The sequence below is a fragment of the Panthera pardus genome, unplaced genomic scaffold (assembly GCF_024362965.1).
Source record: "Panthera pardus isolate Hobbes unplaced genomic scaffold, ASM2436296v1 HiC_scaffold_12, whole genome shotgun sequence".
Taxonomy (NCBI): Eukaryota; Metazoa; Chordata; class Mammalia; order Carnivora; family Felidae; genus Panthera; species Panthera pardus.
In genome coordinates, this window is record NW_026526677.1 from 103,210,017 (window position 1) to 103,229,084 (window position 19,068).

Genomic DNA, 19,068 nt, shown 5'->3' on the forward strand with positions numbered 1-19,068 from the left:
AAGCTTCTCAGTCTGTAAGTGAGGAAAGTGAATCTCAGGGAGGCTAAGTGACTTCAGCAAGGCCATGCAACTCCCAACCCCAGAGCTAGCTCCCAGTTCAGAGGATTTTCCCGAGTTCCATACCAGCGGGTTTAGAGACCTTGTTTTACGCCGTCTTCTCTTCTCTTTAGGTTTGGCCTGGCTGGCTCCACAGAGGTAGCCCGCCGAGCTCCTGTTCCCTGTGTTCACCTGCTATGACCTTCCCATCACTTTGTCCACTCCACCTTAGAACCTTCGCTCTAGCTCTTTGCTCTCCCAGGAGCTCTCTCTTCCCAGATGTCCACTTGGCTAATTCCCCCTCAGGTCTTTGCCTAAACCTCACCTGTTCAATGAGGTCTATCCTGACTAATCTTCTTACTACCCTCTCCTCCCTGTCCCCACCTGGGCACACCTGACCCCTCTTACCTGGCCCCACTTTGTCTTTTGCTCCACAGCCCCATCACCTCCTAACATACTATGTGATTGACTTATGATGATTCCTAATTGTCCATCTCCACTGGTAGAATGTCAGTACCTTGAGGGCGGGGAGCTTTGGGGGTTTTGTCTACTGATATATCCCAAGTACCCAGAACAGTGCCTGACACCTAGCTGGGACTCAATAAGTATTTGTTGAATGAATCTCCTAGTTGGAAAACCCAGGAGGGCCCTAGGTCTGAATCGCCCCCAATGGAACACAGTAGGTGTTGAACACATGTTTGTTAATACATGGATTAACTGATTATATAACATGTCTTTGCTGCTCAGTAGGACTGTGTATCATGTGCTGCCTCATGGCTGAAGAGAGATGTGTCATGGGCTCTCCTGGGGTTGCCACAGAGGTCCCACCATGACCTAGAGGATACCCCTATCTCAGACCCCATGGGAGATCTGTGGGGTGCAGCTGGATCATGGTTGCCCTTTTGCTTCCCAACCCATCTCGGATGTGTCATGTGGTAGGCTGGGTAATGGCCCTGAAGATACTCAGGTCCTAATTCCTGGAACCTGTGAGTGTTTGCAAAAGGGAGTTTGTAGATATGATTGTGTTAAGGATCTTGAGATGGAGAGATTATCCTGAATCACCCTGGTTGGCCCTACATGTAAAAGCATGAGCGTCCTTCTAAGAAGGAGGCAGAGGAGGTGTGATGACAGGATAGGAGAAAGCCATGTGGAGGCAGAGGCAGAAACCAGAGATGATATTGGAAGGTAGAGGATGGAGCCATGAGCCCAGGTGCGCAGGTGGCCGCTGGAAGCCTTCACCTTGACTTTCACCCAGTGAAACTGATCTCGGACTTCTGACCTGCAGAGCTATAAGAGAACAAATCTGTGTTGTTTTAAGTTATTAAGTTTGGGGTAATTCTCTAGAGCAGCAACAGGAAATTGATACACACCATTCTACAGGCACCCCCCAACCCCCTTCACAACAACCAGCATAAACCCCAGGTCTGTTTTTCACATCACCCAAACCTCAGATCCTGGGAGACCAAGGTGGGGGTGGGGGTGGGGGCATGCTGCAGTGTCCCTGATAGCCTCGTGTTCCTCCTCCTGAGTGTTGTTCCCAGTTGAGCCGCCCACTTCCCCCTCCTCTGGAGCTCTCCAAATGCTGCAAATAGACCCTGAAGTGTCTTGCTGGCCTAAGTAGCTTCCCAGAGAGGACCCTTTCAATCTTCCTGCTTCCAAGTATTTAATTAGTCCTAAATGAAGAGTCCTCCAAAAGCGTACAGCACTTTTGCACATTTGCTGACATAATCACATTTGCTGTTGCCTCTGATCGACATCCTGGAAACGTTCCTTCCCTTCTGGCTCCCCTGAAGGTGGTTTCATGAGCTCTGAGAGCAGCAGCACTTTCCAAAGCAAGTCCCTTGTCTCACGGGAACCTCTGAATTCCGCAGCACCATTTGCCATTCCACCAAATAAAGGTTAAACCGACCAGTCGAGAGTATTTCTGAACCCCACACGCAATCTCCATGATTCAGTCTTTCCAGGCTTGGGTTTCTTGTGTACCAGGTCACAGAGTCAGCATGACCATCCTGAAAGGTAGAATTATTATTCCTTCCTTACAGATGAGGAAATCGAGGCTCACTCTACTGTGGGAACCCATCAAGGGTAGGGATTAGAAACTGGGTATGGTGGTCATTAATGTTACGCTCCAAATATTCTGGCTGTCCCCTCTTCTGGGTTCTTGGACAGATTGCCCTTCTGGCAACATGGCTGTTGAGTGGGTGCATGAGGAGGACAATGGGACAATGAGTTAATTGTGAGCAGAAGAGACAGAGATGTCTTCCAGGCCCTGTCGGTTTCCTTCTGCCAAGGTGACCAACAATGTCCCAGATGGACGCTGCTCCACCGGCCTGGGTCTCAGAGGGAGGACATGGTCCAGAACCAGAACTGGCCGGCAGTGGGCACACAACATGCTGTAAGCCACTGAGACTTGGGGGTCATGTGTCACCACAGTATAACCTAGACTCAGATCGAATGTCAGCTCTGCTATTTTCTAGCTCCGGGGCCTTGGATGAGTCAGTCAACCTCTCCAGGGCTTGGCAGCATGGATGGATGGCATCTAGCATAGAGTTTTAGGGAGAAGTTAATGAGATAATATGAGTAGGATGCTTCATGTTATGTCTGTCACACAGTAAGTGCTCAGTAAATGGAGTTGTAGTCACTTTTGTTACTACTGTTATTATTATAAAGGAAATTGTCCAGAGTCTCTTAGTGGGAAGTGGTTGGTAGGGTGTGGGAAGAGGAAGGGACCATATTTTTGAGCATCTATGACAAGTCTTATATACTTCACAAGTCTTCATGCTGGGTATTGGACCTTATAATCCCTATTTTACAGATGAACAAACTCAGGCTCAGAGAATTATTTGACTTGTCCAGCATCACGAAGCCATTAAGTGGTGGAGCCAAGATTTGAATTTATGCTTGGGTGACTCTCTCCCCAACATCTTCTTTACCTTCCTTAAAAGAGAATTCCCCCATGCTCTTGCTGGGTTGGTGGGAATGCAAACTTATGTGGCCACTGTGGAAAACAGTATGGAGGTTCCCCCCAAAATTAAAAATAGAACTACCCTACGATCTAGCAATTGTGCTACTAGGTATTTACCCAAAGAATACAAAAATACTAATTCAAAGGGATACATGCACCTCGATGTTTATGGCAGCATTATTTACTATAGCTAAATTATAGAAAGAGCCCAGGTGTCCACCAATTGACGAATGGATAAAGAAGAGGTGGTATATATATCCAGTGGAATATTATTCAGCCGTAAAAAGAATGAAATCTTGCCATTTGCAGTGCCATGGATGGAGCTAGAGAGCATTATGCCAAACAAAACAAGTCAGTCAGAGAAAGACAAATACCAAATGATTTCATTGATATGTGGAATTTAAGAAACAAACAAGCAAGGGGAAAGAGAGAGAGAGAAACCTAGAAATAGACTCTTAACTATAGAAAACAAACTGCTGGTTACCAGAAGGGAGGCTGGTGGGGGGAAGGGCCATATAGGTGATGGGGATTAAGGAGGGCACTTGTTGTGATGAGCACTGGGTGATGTATGGAAGTGTTAAGTCAGTATATTGGACACCCGAAGCTAAATTTACACTGTATGTTAACTAACTAGAATTTAAATAAGAACTTAAAAAAAAAAAAGGAGAGAGAATTCCTCCAGTGCTGGGCACACGATCCCCCCACTAAACCCCACGTCCTCCACTCTAGCCTCCAGCCAGCCCTATCACTTTTCCAGATCAGCACAGATTGTCATGGGCTCCGACATGCCAACCTTCTCCAGCCTCATTTTGGACCCCGCCCCTGATCCTTCACCTGCTTCTCTTTGCCCAGGTAGGGGAGCACGCGGGGTTCTTAGGAGTCTAGCCTAAGACACTGTGTGTACCTTCTAACCCCAGGGCACTGGGGCAGGGGCCTGTCTCCCAGCGGGATAAGACCTCCAGGGAAGCTCACTGCTTTGGGAAAGAAGAACTGCAGCTCTCGTCTGGGCTCTGCACTGAGAAAACAGTCCCTTGTCTTTGCAACTTCCACCCCCAGGAGCTCACTTAATTCTGCCACTGCTCCTGTGATAGGGAGGCCACCCGCTGCCTCCACCATCTCTCCAAACACTAGATACCAAACACCAGACACTAAAGCTTCTAGGTGCTCCGTCAGATCGCCTTGAGTTCAAATTCTAGTCTTTACCTACTCATTGTGTGGCATTAGGCAAGTCACTTAACCTCTCTGGGCCTCAGTTTCTGTATTCATGAATTTATCCTACCATAAGGACTACATTAGACACCCTATGGGAAGTCCTCATTGGTCATGTGACACACAGTGAGTGTCCCATAGGGAGTGGCTATCTTTAATCAGCCTCATTACTATCACCTTTATCATTATCTAGGGTTTGTTATTATTATCCTCTCCCAGCCTCATCTGAAAAATGAGAGCTTTGAACGAGCTGGTCTGGTTCTCCTCCAACTTTGAGTGACCACCTCAAACACATATGCACACATGCAGGTACATATAGGCATGTAAACCCATGCACACGCACACGCACACACACACACACACACACATCCGCAATGCTGCCCAAAGAAGCAGAACAAGGGGCCTCAAGCCTGGGCTACAATGACAAGCCTGGGTTCTGCCCTGGTATCCTCAGCGTCAAGTTCAGGGAGAGTGCTATGGTGGCTGAAAGGTGAGAGGGCAGGGTGTTCAGGGGAGATGGGCTAAGTGGCCAGAAGGATCTGCAGGCCATAGGGAGTCCTAAGGCCTAGAGTGAAGCCCCAGAGCCATCTCCTGCAGCTCTGGAAGCAGTGCCCCATAAAACCTAATGGATGTTTGAATTATCACCAGTGAGGGAAGGTCCGGGAAACAGAGCTTTCAAACCTCCCAGGAACCAGGGCTGAGACACGGTGGCGGAGTGAGCAGACCACATGCAGCCTTGGGATGTGGGTGGGAAGACAGAGCGTAGGCTCTGCTCGAGGGATGCCTCCTCCCAGCACCTCTGGGAGGCACAGGGAAGGAGCAGGGACAGCAGCATGGCTTACCTGTCACCTGGAGTCCTTCCCCCATCCTCATCCCTGGTGCTTTGATACCAGAAGATGACAAAGGCTTCAACCCGCTGCAGCTCGGCTTTCAGGGGGGCAGTCCATGTTCCCCACCTAGCACCCTCGGTGCCTGTGCTCTGTGTCGGGTTTGTTCTGGACGCAGGAAAGATGACTGTGCGGTGGCCCCTCCGGTCTCAGGTCTACCTCTGCCTGGTGTGCTGATGAGTCACGGCTCTGGGGGAGAGGCAGAGCTTTGGGTCAGTGAAAGGGCTACATCGTCAGAGGCTAGTTAGTGAGAGGAGGCTCCTCCCTGAGAAGAGGGACTCACATAGCTGAGGCCCCTTGAGATACTGTGGCCATGACACCGCCAGGCAAGGGGGCTCAGTGGTTTGCCCCGTGGGGGAGAGGGGTCGTCCCATCACTGGCTCTCCAGAAAACAGGGTGTCTGCTGTCAGGGGAAGGAGGGCAGTGGAAGGCACCTTCCTTTCCCTTCACTCCCTTCTCCCCTTGGATGGCACACAGAGCCATCCCCGCCATCTGCCCACAGCCTATAATTCAGCCGCCCAGCTGCACGGGGGTGCTTGACTGCTCTGATTGTGGGGAGGGCAGATTGCTGAGTGAGCGGGGTGATTGGCAGGTGCCCCGCGGGCCCAGCTGCCTGGGGAGCAGAGGCGGGCTCTGCGTGATATTCAGCTGCCCCTGAACCCCAGCTCCCAGGCCTGCCATGAGGCCTCCCTCCCAGGGACCCCGGTCCCCCTTTACCATCATCATTCTTTAGATCCACGCTTCTGTCACTGCAGTGTGCAAACGAATCCTCTGGGATGAGGTCAGAATTCAGATCCTGATTCAGTAGGTCTGAGAGGACCCAAGATTCTGCATTTCTAACAGTTCCCGTGCTGCTGCTGCTGATCCAGAGACTATACGTCGAGTAGGAAATGTTTAGACTTTACATAGCTTATATGTATAACCTCTCTGGGCTCTGGGAACAGCCCAATGGGAAGGTGGTGAATAATAATAATAATAATAATAATAATAATAATAATTGCTACCATTCTCAATGCCTCTAATGCCAGGTACTGTGCATAAATCTTAACTCACTCAGTCCTCACAACACCTCAGTGAAAGAGCCCTTTGTCGGAATTTACAGATAAGAAAAACAGCCCTGACATTCTGAGCTAACTCAGTTACTTGCCCCAGGTCGTAAACCTAATGAGTGGTAGAATTAGAATTCAAACTCCTATCTTCTACAGTAGCCACATCTAAAGTTAGAAAATAGGAGCCTCTTTTAAGAAGTGATGGTTGAGAGTCAGGGGTTGGGGGGGGGGGAAGAAGTAAGAGTCAAGGGTTAAATCTCTGGAGCCAGAGTGTGCCTGAGCACAGGAGGCTCCCCAAGAGCATGGAGTCTGGAGCCACACTGCTTAGATTTGAACCCTAGCTTTGTCACTTGCTAGCTTAGTGATTTGGGGCAATGTACTTAACCTCCCCGTGTGACTGTGAAGTGCAAATGATAATAGTAGGGTGACTATGAGGACTAGATACACCACGAGGTCTCATCATATATATACATATCTTATAGTACATATAATCTTCATAATAGCCCTAGTATTATCTATCTATCTGAATAGCCCTAGTATTATCTATCTATCTATCTATCTATCTATCTATCTATCTATCTGATGCGACTACCTACAGAGATCAGTTAGAGAGCGTCTGGCACAGGTATACGTGATGGTGACCACTTGTGAAATGGGGGTATTGACTTTAACAATAAAAATTATTACATAACTGAGTGCTTAGCGTGTGCGGCACACTGTTCTAAGCACTTTACATATAGTAACTCATTTAATTCTCTTAAGAACGCTGTAAGCTAGGTTTAATATTAATCATATTTTATAGATGGGGAAACCGAGGCACAGAGTTTCAATGACTTCCCCAAATCACATGGCTAATCGGTGGTGGAGTGGAATTTGAACCTGGTGAGGTTCACTCAACCCATATCGCCGTATTGATTGATTCTTACGTGTTTGGCGCAGCCACAGGCACTGGAGACGTACCAGCGAACACGATATACTCCCTGCCCCACCGGGGCTGACATTCTTGGGGTCCTAGAATATTACCACCCATGCACCCAGAACCCTCCTTGGCACATGACAAAACCCTCAGTAAACGTTAGCTCTGCTTCTCCTCCTTTTTAAAAACAAATTTTTTAATGTTTATTTTTGAGAGAGAGAGAGAGACAGAGGATGAGCAGGGGCAGGGGAGAGGCAGAGAGAGAGGGAGACACAGAACTCCAGGCTCCACGCACCAGCACAGAGCCCGACCCGGGAGAACGTATGAACCATGAGATCTTGACCTGAGCTGAAGTCAGATACTCAACCGGCTGGGCCCCCTAGTGCCCCTCTCCTCCTTCCCTCCCTCTCCTGGGGCAGACATCACAACTGATCACAGCAATCTTTCCCACAGAGCCCACCTAGGGCCCCCAAACCTGTCTCGTGACAGCGCTCCCGGCAGCCTCCACCAGACCTTCAGGTTTGCACTGAGACCAAATCCATGCCAACTCTGGGTAACCATGCTCTAGTAGAACAAACAAATGTTTCTGACTCCAAAGCCCCGTGGTGTCCACACCCGCTCCCCGGGGTGGGGGGAAGCAGTAAGGTTAGGAGACAGGGGTGCTGAAGAAGGCTTGTACAGGAAAGAGCTGCGAAACCGAGATTAGGCAGGGAGGTGGGGAGAAAAGGGAATGCTGACAGCACCTTGACCCTCTTGCTCTTGGCCTGGAGCTCTCATCCTGGAGGATGAGCAGGGTGACCAGGAGCGGAGTCCCATCGGGGGCTGCCTGCCCACACGCAGCCCTGGACCCTAGGGACACTGAGCAGGGCTGGTTATCCCGCTAGGCCCAGGTCTTTGGAGCCTGGCACTAGGCTGGGGGAGATGCAGAGAGAGCGAGGCAAAGGGCAAGTGAGGGGCTCCCCCCTCGGATCTGGAATCTGTCGCCAGCCACAGAGCCCGCCCACGGCCCAGCAGTGCCTCCCCAGCCCTGCAGAAAGCCTCGCTGCAATGCCTGCTTTATGGCCTCTGCCAAATGAAGCACAAACTTAACTACATCACCCCCCCAACAGGACAGGGGAGGGGGGTGGGGGTGGCACACTGGGCTGCTTCAGCCCCCTAATCTAATCACTGGCGTGGGTCATTTCAATTATGGACACCAGAGTGTGGCGGGGGGCCTGGCTGCTCATAAAAGCCTCCATGCTGTTGCTCAGCTAATTATGAAGCTCTTACTGTCTCAGCAGGTAAATAACTCAGGACTGAGAGGTTCTGGCTGCTGAGATGGAGTGTGAGCCAGGGAGGAGGACGAAGACGGGGAGACGCCTGCGATGGGCCCAGGGCACTGATGGGAGTTGCAGGGAGGGAGGCATAGCCTTCCTTCCTGGGGGGACCAGGGGACCTGGGGTCTCTACCTTGGGATGATCAGCCAACATCCAGGAACTGGTGGAGGAATCCCCTACCTGGAGTACAAAATCTGAAATTTTCTAGAAACCTCAGAGCCACACGGTAGGCGAAAAATTTCAGTTCCACCTCCTTTTGCTAACCTTGCCCTTATATGTATACTTAGATCCCTGAGAAGTTAGAGGACCCGGGGGCCCTCCAGGCTGCACGGAGGTGGGTCTAATCCCGCCAGGTGCTGCTCCATGCTGCCTGTGCCCAGGATGGGAGCTGTGAGTTCTTTGGTTTGCTTCCCGGTCTGACCTGTCCAGGTTCAAAGCTGGGTCACAGAGACTAAGGGTGAGGGGGTCAGCTTCCTTAACCGCAACAGCTCCTCCCCTCTAGGACAAGCAGGGAGGGGATTGGAGGTGTCTCGGGAGGGGAGCAAGACCCTCCACGGCCTGATTATTGGCCCTACACCAGACCGCACAGGCTACGGGAGACCACAGCAGCCGGACTTGGAAGCTATTCTGAGATAGAATGACATAAAAACGGAGGGCTGCCTGTCTAGCCTGGGGCTGTGCTTAGCTAAGTCTTTCTTCTAGACGTCAGTGAAGTCCCCCAAATTGGAGCTGTGATTTCTTGGTGAGCTCCGAAACTACCTTAGATTCTGGGAAACAGCAGATGGTCGGAGCAGTCACAGCTGGGAAAATCCCATTTTTGCTCTGTTCCTCAGTTTCCTTCCTCTGTGACACAGGAATCGTGAAACTTCTAAACATTTGGAGGAGCTGAGCTAAAGCTGTTCTGTAAATAAAGGCTGCTGGTGCCCTATCTTCCTCCCACGGCACAGGGACTCTCTTCCAGGGGGAGGGGTCCCATGTCATTTGTTAATAATGGCACTGCTTCAGGACGCAGACCTGACCCTGGGGCTTCAAACGCATCCCTGGCTGCCACGTTGAGATCAGGGCCCCTTGGCACTTGGACGGAGGTGGTCCACACTGGGGCCCAGCTTAGTGGTCAGGCCTCGCTCCTGAAAGGCTGCCTCTTGGAGGAGGACCGAGGAGATGCTCTCTAGGGAGGAAGTGAAAGAAGGCTGCATGGAAAGTGGAATGGGACGTCCCTTGGGCAGCCCCACCACCCAAGTCCCTGGCCAGAAGGCAGGTGATGGCTTCAGGCTTTGGCCCTTGGATCCTAGAATAAAGGCACTTCTGGGGAGAACCAGAGCTCGTAAGTGGATTCTGATGGAGGCAGAGGAAGAAAGACCTCACACCAAAGCCTGAAGAGTACAGTCCATCTGTGGACAGCAGGCAGGTCTTCTTTTTATTTTGTGATGTATTAGTTACTTTTGAAAGTGCTGTTAAATACATTGCTTCATTCCAATCCTCAAAGTTCTGTGATTTGGGGGAGTAAGTATAAGCAACCTGTGTCGCATAGTCGAAGCTCTGAGAAATCACGCTCAAGGTCTCCTGGTTGGACAGTGATGGAGCTGGGACCAAAACCAGACGCTTCCCCCAAGGACAACTGGAAAGGAAGGAGACAACGTAGCGGGGAGTTCACTGCAAGCCTTTTCCCCCCGTGACAGCGGAGGAAGTGAAGAGACATCTAGGGATCGATCGAGAAGCTAACTGAGCAGGCGGAGGCAGAGGAGGAAGTGAGGAGGGAAACAGGTGGAGGTTTGCACGGACACTTCCTGTTCACAAACTTCTTATGTTCTTCATTTCATTAGCAGCAGCAGCGGAATTTCATGGACAATTGGCGTTGAGCACTAACTGGGAGGTAATGAGAGAGGGAGGATGCAGGTAAAGGCTGTTTGAATTTAAATTCTTTTTCTTTAGGGGGATGGGGGAGCAGGGTTTTTAAAAGACAATTTTCGTGCCGCAAAAAGTTCCTAGCAAACAGCTTTGGACTTTCGTGTCCTCTGCTGGCAGTGTTAGGAGAGTTGACTCTCAGCCAACCGTGGTCTGCCCGCCAACCTCCCGATGGCTGCCCTGGCAGAGGGCAGAGGGATGCCGAGGGGCTGGGAGTCTGACCTCGGGTAGATTTTCCCCCTCAGACCTGGAAAAACACACTAGAAATGTGTCCAACGTCAGCAGCGAGCTAGAATGCGTTGCTCTGCAACAATTAGCGCAGAATCGCCATGAGTGAAGTTCTGTGTGGACCCGGGCCGAGATGGGGATGAACTAGAACTAGAAAACGGGATGGCTATTCTAGGAGTATGTGGTCTGTGTGATGAGTGATGTGCACACACATGTACACCACACACACCACACATGTGTGCACATACACCACACATACGTGCGCATGCACACACACACCATATACCTATGTACACACACGTATACACACCCACACATGTGCACACACCACACAAACACATGTGCACACACACCCCACATCCCACATATGCACACACCCACACACCTGTACACATATACCACACCACACACCTATGTACCCACACACACACAAGGCCCTAAAATGTTCAAAGGGGGAAGGACACAGAATAAGGTAAGAGTAAGATAGAGAAAGGGGACCGTCACGAGGTGCTCAGGGGAAGAAGGTGAGGGAGGCTGTTTTGAGCAGGTTCCTCAGACAAAATGGCACACAGACTGGAGAAACAAAAGAATATGTCAACTCACAGTAGAGGCTTAGACGGAAACGGCAGGCAGGTTAGTCTGGCTAGACAGAAGACTGTAATAAGAAGCCATGAGAAATGAAGAAAGTCAAAATAGGAGGAAGGAAATTTTGTGGAAGACCTGCACTTCCACCTTAGAATTCAGGTTGGGAGGCCATGGAACTGCCAGAAGGTGAGCTATACTCATGGCAGACCGGGCCACTGGAGAGTAAGAGCCAGAAGTTGACCAGTTACCCCAGTTCCATGTGTTCAGGGCTCTTCTGTCTGGACAAGTAACTGTGGGCACAGATGGGAGGCGAAGGGGCCATTGGGACTGTGATGGTTAGTTTTGTGTGTTAACTTGGCTAGGCCACAGGACCCAGATGTTTGGTCAAACATTACCCTAGGTGTTTCTGTGAAGGTATTTTTTAGAGATTAACATTTAAATCAGTCGACTTGGGTGAAATAGAGTACCCTCCAGAGTACAGGTGGGCCTCATCCAATCAAGCAGAAGAACACTGACGCCCCTGGACTAAGTGGGAATTCTGCCAGCAGACACCTCCCACCCCTTTGGACTCAAACTACAACTATTCCCTGGGTCCTGGCCTTCCAGCTTACGTGCAGTTTTGACTTGCCAAGCGTCCACCATCATGTGAGTGCTATAGACTGAATTGTGTTCACCCTGCCCCTCAGACTCATATGGTGAAGTCCTAACGCCCTAACATACCTAACATACCTCAGCATGTGTATGTGGAGGCAGAGCCCTTAAAGAGGCCATTCAGGTTAAATGAGGTTGTTAAGGTACGCCCTAATCCAATATAATTGGTGTCCTTATAAGAAGAGGAAATTTGGACACAGACACGTACATGCAGAGGAAAGACCATTGAGGACACGGGGAGAAGACAGCCATCTATGGGCCAAGGAGAGAGGCCTCAAAGAAAAGTTCCAGCCTCCAGAGCAGGGAGAAAATAAATTTCTGTTTAAGCCACAAAGTCTGTGGTGTTTTGTTATGGCGGCCCTAGCTGATTCTACAGGGGGCATGCATGAAGCCCATCCCCCAGCTCAGTGCCTTATACATGGTCTGCGTTGACTACAGGTTGTGCTAGATTGGGTCTGGAAGGTTTGGAGCCCGGCTTCTGTCCAACTGTGGTGAGGTACTGGGGAAGAGGCGCTCGTCGGAGCCAGTGGGAACAAGAGCTTCGGGATACAGACATGGTGACAATTTTGCATTCTGCTTTGTACAAGGTTGACCTCGGGAATCATTCCAGTGAAGAATGATCTGTGACTGACTTATTCTGTGTTCTGTCATGTCCTAACATAACGCTTAGGACTTAACTGACACTCAGTAAAGGTTTTGAACGGCTGCCTGAGTGACTAAGATAAAACAGGGAGATGAAGGAATCTTACACTAAAAACAAAAACAAACAAACAAACAAACACCCAAAAACATACAAGTATGTATGTACCCAGAAAATTTCTGAAAGAGATGGCTAATGGTGTCACCTTTGGGGAGTGGCCCGGAATGAGAAGGCGGGCTTCCTTTTCACTGTGTACCTGGAGACGGCCAGACGTGTTCGCCATGAATGCACTAGCCCTGGGCCATTCAGTACCTCATTAGGCGTGAGTACCTGCACTGAATGAAAAGAGGCAGCAAGAGGGGAGCTTTTTAACCTGCCATGCCCCCCTCCAACCTCCCCACAAAACTTTACAGCCTTCCCCAAGTACCGAGAAAGCGAATGTTTGGTGAGACCAACAGCCTCCAGTCTTCACAAGCTGCTCCCCAGCACCCAGAGGGAGCACAGGCTCACGGCATAGAGCCCCAGCACGACGAGGCACGCTTTAAAGAGCAGTCGGTCAAAACGTTCCAGGAAGGCCAGCCACTTAACCTCTTGTCGGTCCTCCTGGTCCCAGGTTTGGAAGTAGGTGCTGATGGACTTAAGCTGGAACGAGACTTCCTTCAGGGTCTCTGACTGGGCCTGGTGTTCTCGACAGACCGAGGGCTCTGCATGAGAGGGGAGAATGGGCTTCCGTGGCCCCTGGACTTCCCACTGGAGCTGACGGCCTCATACTACAAGGAAGGTCTGTAGGGGGTACAGGGCAGTGTATTGGGTTGGGGACTCTCTCCTGCCTGCTCAGGGCAGGTGAGGCTGTGCCGAAAGAAGCCCTGGAGAACACGGCAGAGCTGTGTTGTGAGGAAGGCTATCTAGGCTGGATCCACCCAGGAGGTTTCCTGAGAGAGGGAGGGGCCAGCCCCACTGACTCAGTTGGAGTTTTAGAGGCTGGGATGATTCTTTTTTGTTTAATTGAGATATAATTTACATATAACATATTAGTTTCAGGTGTACAGCGTAGTAATTTGAGATATTTATATCAAAATGATGACCAGAGTAAGTCTGGTTGACATCCATCACCATGCATAATCACATATTTTTTTTCTCATGATCAGAGCTTTTAGGGTATACTCTCTCTAGCAACTTTCTTTTTATTTTTTTTTAAATGTTTATTATTTTTGAGAGAGACAGAGACAGAGTGCAAGCAGGGGAGGGGCAGAGAGAGGAAGACACAGAATCCAAAGGAGGCTCCAGGCTCCAAGCTGTCAGCACAGAGCTCGACGCGGGGCTCAAACTCACAAACTGTGAGATCATGACCTGAGCTGAAGTCGGATGCTTAACCGACTGAGCCACCCAGGGGCCCCACCTAGCAATTTTCAAGCGAACAGTACAAATAGCCTCATAAGTTGGCATATCATCTTCGCATGGGGCCATGCTAACCTCTGTATTGTTCCAGTTTTAGTATATGTGGGGCCAAAGTGAGCCCTGAGATCATTCATACACTTTTTCAGATTAAGCGATAGGAACCCAAATACATACAAACTGTGCATGTGTGCTCTATTATTCTAGAGTCAGAGGCTCAGTCACTTTAGGTACTGGTTAAAACTGGAAAACACAAACACTTGATCTCAGCCAAAAGGCCGAGAAGCAATGGAAAACACAAAAAAAACAAGGAAAGCCAAATGAGGGCCTGACCTCTAAGCTAAAAGGAGGCCTTCTGGAAAGCCAGCAGGTGGTAGACAGCCTTCGATCTCCAGAGCGGTAATATCAGATGCAGCACAGAGGTTAAGAAGCAAGTGTTTCACACTTTTCACCCAGCGGGACACTGGCCTGGCGCTCCACCAACGGAAACTAGGGTGGAGAGTGATAAAGCAAGATAGGGTAGGGGCCTTGAGGCTTCTCACAAACCTGTCACCCCAGCAGGCTGGGCTTGGGGATCTCTTCTAGGCCCGTCAGCGTCAATGTCCCCTTGAAGGCATGAGAGGGGCCACTCTTGCTCACTGCTGCACTCATCATGGAGGAATGTGACCAATAGGATGGACTTAAATAAGCCGAGAACCAAGAAGGCCAGGCAAATTGTGAAGAAGACTCCTGGTGGAAGGAACCAAATGAGGTGTCATCAGCTAGAGTCTCTGGAGCCTCTCCCTCCCCCGCCCCCCCCCCCCCGTCTGAAATGCAGCATCTCATCTCTGATGGGAGTCCCGTAACATGGAGGTCTGGTGTCCCCAAAGCTGCTTACCAATCAGAGGGGTGCTCGCTGCGCTCCTTGGCATCTCATCAGACATGTTGACCCTGAAGACGGTGTAGCCCACCAGCACGTTGCTCTTGAACACAATCCTGGCTAGGCAGGTGGGTGGTAGGTAAAAGCCTCCCAGATCCATGAGCACGAGGAAGATGCTGGGAATCAGCAGGCTCATGACGTAGACCAGTGGGCACCTGCGAATCACCACCTGGCCGGGTCCATGGAGTCTACTGAAGACAGGGTATAAGCTGATGGACTAATGTTTGGCCAAACCCACGGCCAAGAGATCCCCGAAGTCCCAACAGTTCTACATAATGTGAAATCACTATGTAGTTTCGAGAACGGAGATTATTTTGTGTTTTGGAAAATAGAAAAAAAAAAACCTTTAAGCTTTTATGTAGAACTAGTATTAATATTACTAATAATTATAAGAAGAAGCCTCTATTTATTTACCACTTGCTGTATGCCAGGCACTTGGCTGTGTTTCCTATGCTCTTATTCAAACCCTCACACCAACACTAAAGGCTGGGTATTATCGTCTCCAGACAAAGAAACCGAGGTACACAGACATTAAATTTCTTTTTCAAACTCACACAGCTGGTGAGTGAGAAGCTGTTTTAAATTGAGGTCTTACACCAACATTTTTCTTCGGACAGTGTGTAGGCAACATCTTGTACTATTTTTGGTTTAGCCCATCTTCCTATGTGGAACGTGAGTACCTTAGCACCTGTGTATGTGTCAGAGTCTGGGCAGGAACAAATAGCACCACTGGGAAATCTGTGGAGCTCTTGGCAAGGAGACCGTTTACAAGGAGCAGGGCAGAGGGAAACCACAAGAAGGGGGGCAGTGCCCCAGATACTTGGGAGGACTGGGTGAGCTGCTTCTGTCCTTAGTCCTGAAGGGGGCAAGGGCTGAGAACGTGAGCAGAATCTGAGAGAAAGCTGGGTGGAGAAGGCCACCAAGCAGGAGCTGTGGCTTCCCCTTAGGGGCACAGCCAGCCTCGTGGTAACTGACTCCACCGGGAGAAAAATGGAGTGCTCATCTGCACCCTCCTCACTCTCCCCTTCTCTCCAATCTCCTGCCACTCCATCCCCTCTTCCTATTGGTCAGAGAGACTGTGGTTCGTCTCCAGGGGCACAGAGCAGGAGGAGAAGGGGCAAAGTGGGTCTAAGTTGGGGGGATAACTGAAGACACCCCGCAGGATGGGTGAGCATCCGGAGCTCCTGCCGGGGCTCTGTAGCTGGGAATTTGAGACTCAGAAAGTTGTTCTGTCATTGCCATTTTCGTAGACCTCGCTTCTCTGGGGGCGGTGACAGGAAGTGTCTTTAATAAACACAAACTATTTCCATCAGGGAACGATAGGACTGCTTTCTGTGACCCTTTGGGGGCAAAAGCAGCAACTTTTAAGACATTCCTCATGGGGCCAAAGATAATACCTATCTTACGATGGGTATTCAATCAGTTTGCCAAACAAATGCACGTTCTGAGCTCTTTGCTGTTGGATTTGGAGGAGGGGGGTGGCATGGGAATGATACCTGAAAGCCAAGGCAGAGGCCGCGAATGGAGGAGATGGAGGTGGGGAAGAGCTTGGCTGGGGGAGACCAGATACCTACCACCTTGCAGGAGATAACAGGGGTCCCCCAGCGTTTGGGTCTGGGAGCATATCCCGACTCAGTGGAGGTTGGCAGGCCAGAGCCATTTGGAGGATTGCAGTCTGGCTGTTGTCTTTCACATGAAGTATAATGGGCTGCAGATATCTAAATGAGAGCCACACTCATGCTTTGTAATGATATGGTTAAAACACATTTCTATCAAAGCACAATCTACAAGAAAAACCACAACAAAATGAACTGTCACCAACCTGTGTGTCTCCAGCTCTCTTGGTCATGCTGTGACATGACCCACCAGGCAGTGGTTAGCTGGGGGCCGTAGGAAGGGAGCCACAGAAAGGGAGCCACGTGGTCAGAGTCCACAGGGGTCTTGTGTTGTGTGCCTGACCTAGGCTATGTGGGGTGGTGGGGGGCAACCAAGCCTGTTGTCTCTAGAGGGTAGAAGTGGGAAGACCACCTCCACCCCCCAGACCTCATGGCAGATATGACATGAACAGTAAGTGTAAGAACCCTGCCCTAAAGGAAGTACAAGCAGGCAGCTGCCTAAGCAGGAAGAGCCTAGGCTTAGAGTCAAGGGAATAGAGTTGCAGAGTCCCTGGATTCTAAGTGCCTACATGTCCTAGTTTAAGTGCTCCCAGGTGCATGCCTTGATTTTCTTTTCTTTTTTTTTTATGTTTGTTTATTTTGAGAGAGAAGGGGAGGGGAGGGATAAAGAGAGAGGAGAGAGAATCCCAAGCAGGCTCTGTGCTGCCAGCGCAGACTCTGAGGCAGGATTTAAACCGACATACTGTGAGATCATGACCTGAGCCGAAATCAAGAGTCTGATGCTTAACCGACTCAGCCACCCAGGTGCCTGCCCCCTGATTTTTCTTTTTTTAAAATGCACTTCACTTTTGCTTGCTGAACATGTTGGGTACATTTGAGATTGGCTGTTGTCTCTTTAAATAAAGCCCCCGTGTAAATAACACATGCTGAGATGGTTCCTCTCCACCCAGAGGCTGGTGCAGAGAGTGAACATAAATCTGGGCCAGAACCAAAGACGGCTCCTCAGTTTTGTCAGAACACGTGTCCCCCACGGTGCCAGGGGAGAGGTGTGGCAGGGGCCAAGAGGCTGCGAGGTAGGCGGGCTTCATGGGCATGAGGCTTGGGAAACTTCCCGGGTCCTGGCACTTACAAGGGCTTGTTTGGTTTCAGGCTCTGCTGGTGCCATTTTGAAACTCATAATTTATGAACAGGGGTCCCACATTTTCCCTTTGCACCGGACCCCACCAAGTATGTAGCCAGTCCTGTCAGGAGAATATTTGTCACTGGATAGTGCCAGCAGCCGGAAGTGCAAGGGAAACATGGCGGCTACAAGGCAGACAATTAGCTGTCCTGTAACTTAAAGCAGAAATCCTGCCACCTATGTTTGGCTTATAACACTATAAAGCTACATAGGCCCTGTCTTTGGTTTTCTTCAAGAACAAAGGGCCTTCCTTTTTCTTCAGGTTGATTTAGGAGCATGTACTTATGGACTAATTTTCTCTGCAAGCCCAGTGCAGCCTAAAGAAATTCTAATTTTATCACAGTTTTCAGAAATGGTTTGTTTTCATGATCTCATTTGATCTTCAAATCTCTTTACTCTCTTGTTGAAGGAACATTAACTGACCATAAACACAGTGTCAGGCACTTTTTTTAAATATTGGAATTAGAAGAGTTAATAGGACAGGCTTCTGTCCATCCCAGGGGATCAGCAACCAGGCTCTGAAGATGGAAAGGGAATTTGCCCCAGAATGGACCATATCCAGAGTCTGTACCTGATTTAGACGATGTGATTTGGGACTTTCTGAGTTTATATTTAGATGTTATTTTGGTCTCAGAGTTGATGCTGAAATGGGGTAAGACATTTAGGGATGTTGGGAGAGGGTGGGTATTTTGCATAGGTGATGGACATGAATTTGGGGGAGCCAGAGAGGGCAGTGGACTGTCCAGGTTGAATAATGGCCCCAAGAATTAATGTCCTTCTTGGAAGGTAAGAATGTGACCTTATTTGGAAATGGGATCACCGCACATATAATTAGTTAAGATGAGGGCTGACTGCAGTGGGGTGGGCCAACACAACTGGGGTCCTTATGAGAAGAAGAGAGACGCACAAAGGAGAATGCCACATGAGGGTGGAGGCAGATCCTGGACTGATATACCTACAAGCCCAGGGTTGCTGTCAGCCACCAAAAGCTAAGAGAGAGGCACGGAACAGATTGTTTCTGGAGCTCCCAGAAGGAAGTAATCATGCTCACACCCTGATTTCCAGCCTCCAGAGCTGAGAGAATGAATTTCTGTTGTTTTAAGCCACCTGGTTTGTGGTACTTTGTTATGGAAGCCCTAGGAAACGAGCACAGGTGACTTGCCCAGTAACACACAGTTGGATGAACACCAAAGAATGGACTAGAATAGACCATGTCAAGCCGAGTTGCGTGTCAGCATCAAAGAGGATTAGCACATAGTCTCTGGAGTCAGACTGACTGGGGGCTCAAGGTCAGGCTCCACAGTTACCCTGTAACCTTGGGCAAGTTACTTAAACTTGGGCAAGTTAACTTCTCTGTACCCCGATCCATCCATTTGTAAAAATGCAGATACTCAGAGTACCCATCTCATAGAGATGTGAGGATTACATGTGCAAACTTAAAATGGTGCCCAGGGTCAAGTAAATGCTGGGTTTTGTGGTCACTGTCACAATGTCTCCCTGGGCAACATCTCAGGCCCATGATGGATAGCAGAAGCCCCGCTCTACCCATGCTTGTGTCCTCAGTGGGGCCA

General features: G+C 49.8%; 1 protein-coding gene and 1 long non-coding RNA gene across 2 annotated transcripts in view; both read right to left on the reverse strand.

The window, feature by feature from the left end:
- Positions 1 to 19: 19 nt before the first annotated feature.
- Positions 20 to 6,665, reverse strand: LOC128776219 (uncharacterized). Its single transcript, XR_008421304.1, has 3 exons — positions 5,815 to 6,665; positions 5,053 to 5,286; positions 20 to 1,323 (listed from the first exon to the last, which is right to left on the reverse strand). It is a non-coding gene; the product is annotated as an uncharacterized LOC128776219 (long non-coding RNA).
- A 3,094-nt stretch (positions 6,666 to 9,759) lies between these two features.
- Positions 9,760 to 19,068, reverse strand: part of HTR3B (5-hydroxytryptamine receptor 3B) — a 54,118-nt gene continuing 44,809 nt past the window's right edge. Inside the window, 4 exon segments of the mRNA XM_053900484.1 lie at positions 9,760 to 10,244; positions 12,815 to 13,091; positions 14,329 to 14,511; positions 14,660 to 14,870. Coding sequence (XP_053756459.1) covers positions 12,856 to 13,091; positions 14,329 to 14,511; positions 14,660 to 14,870 — 630 coding nt within the window. The 3' untranslated portion in view covers positions 9,760 to 10,244; positions 12,815 to 12,855.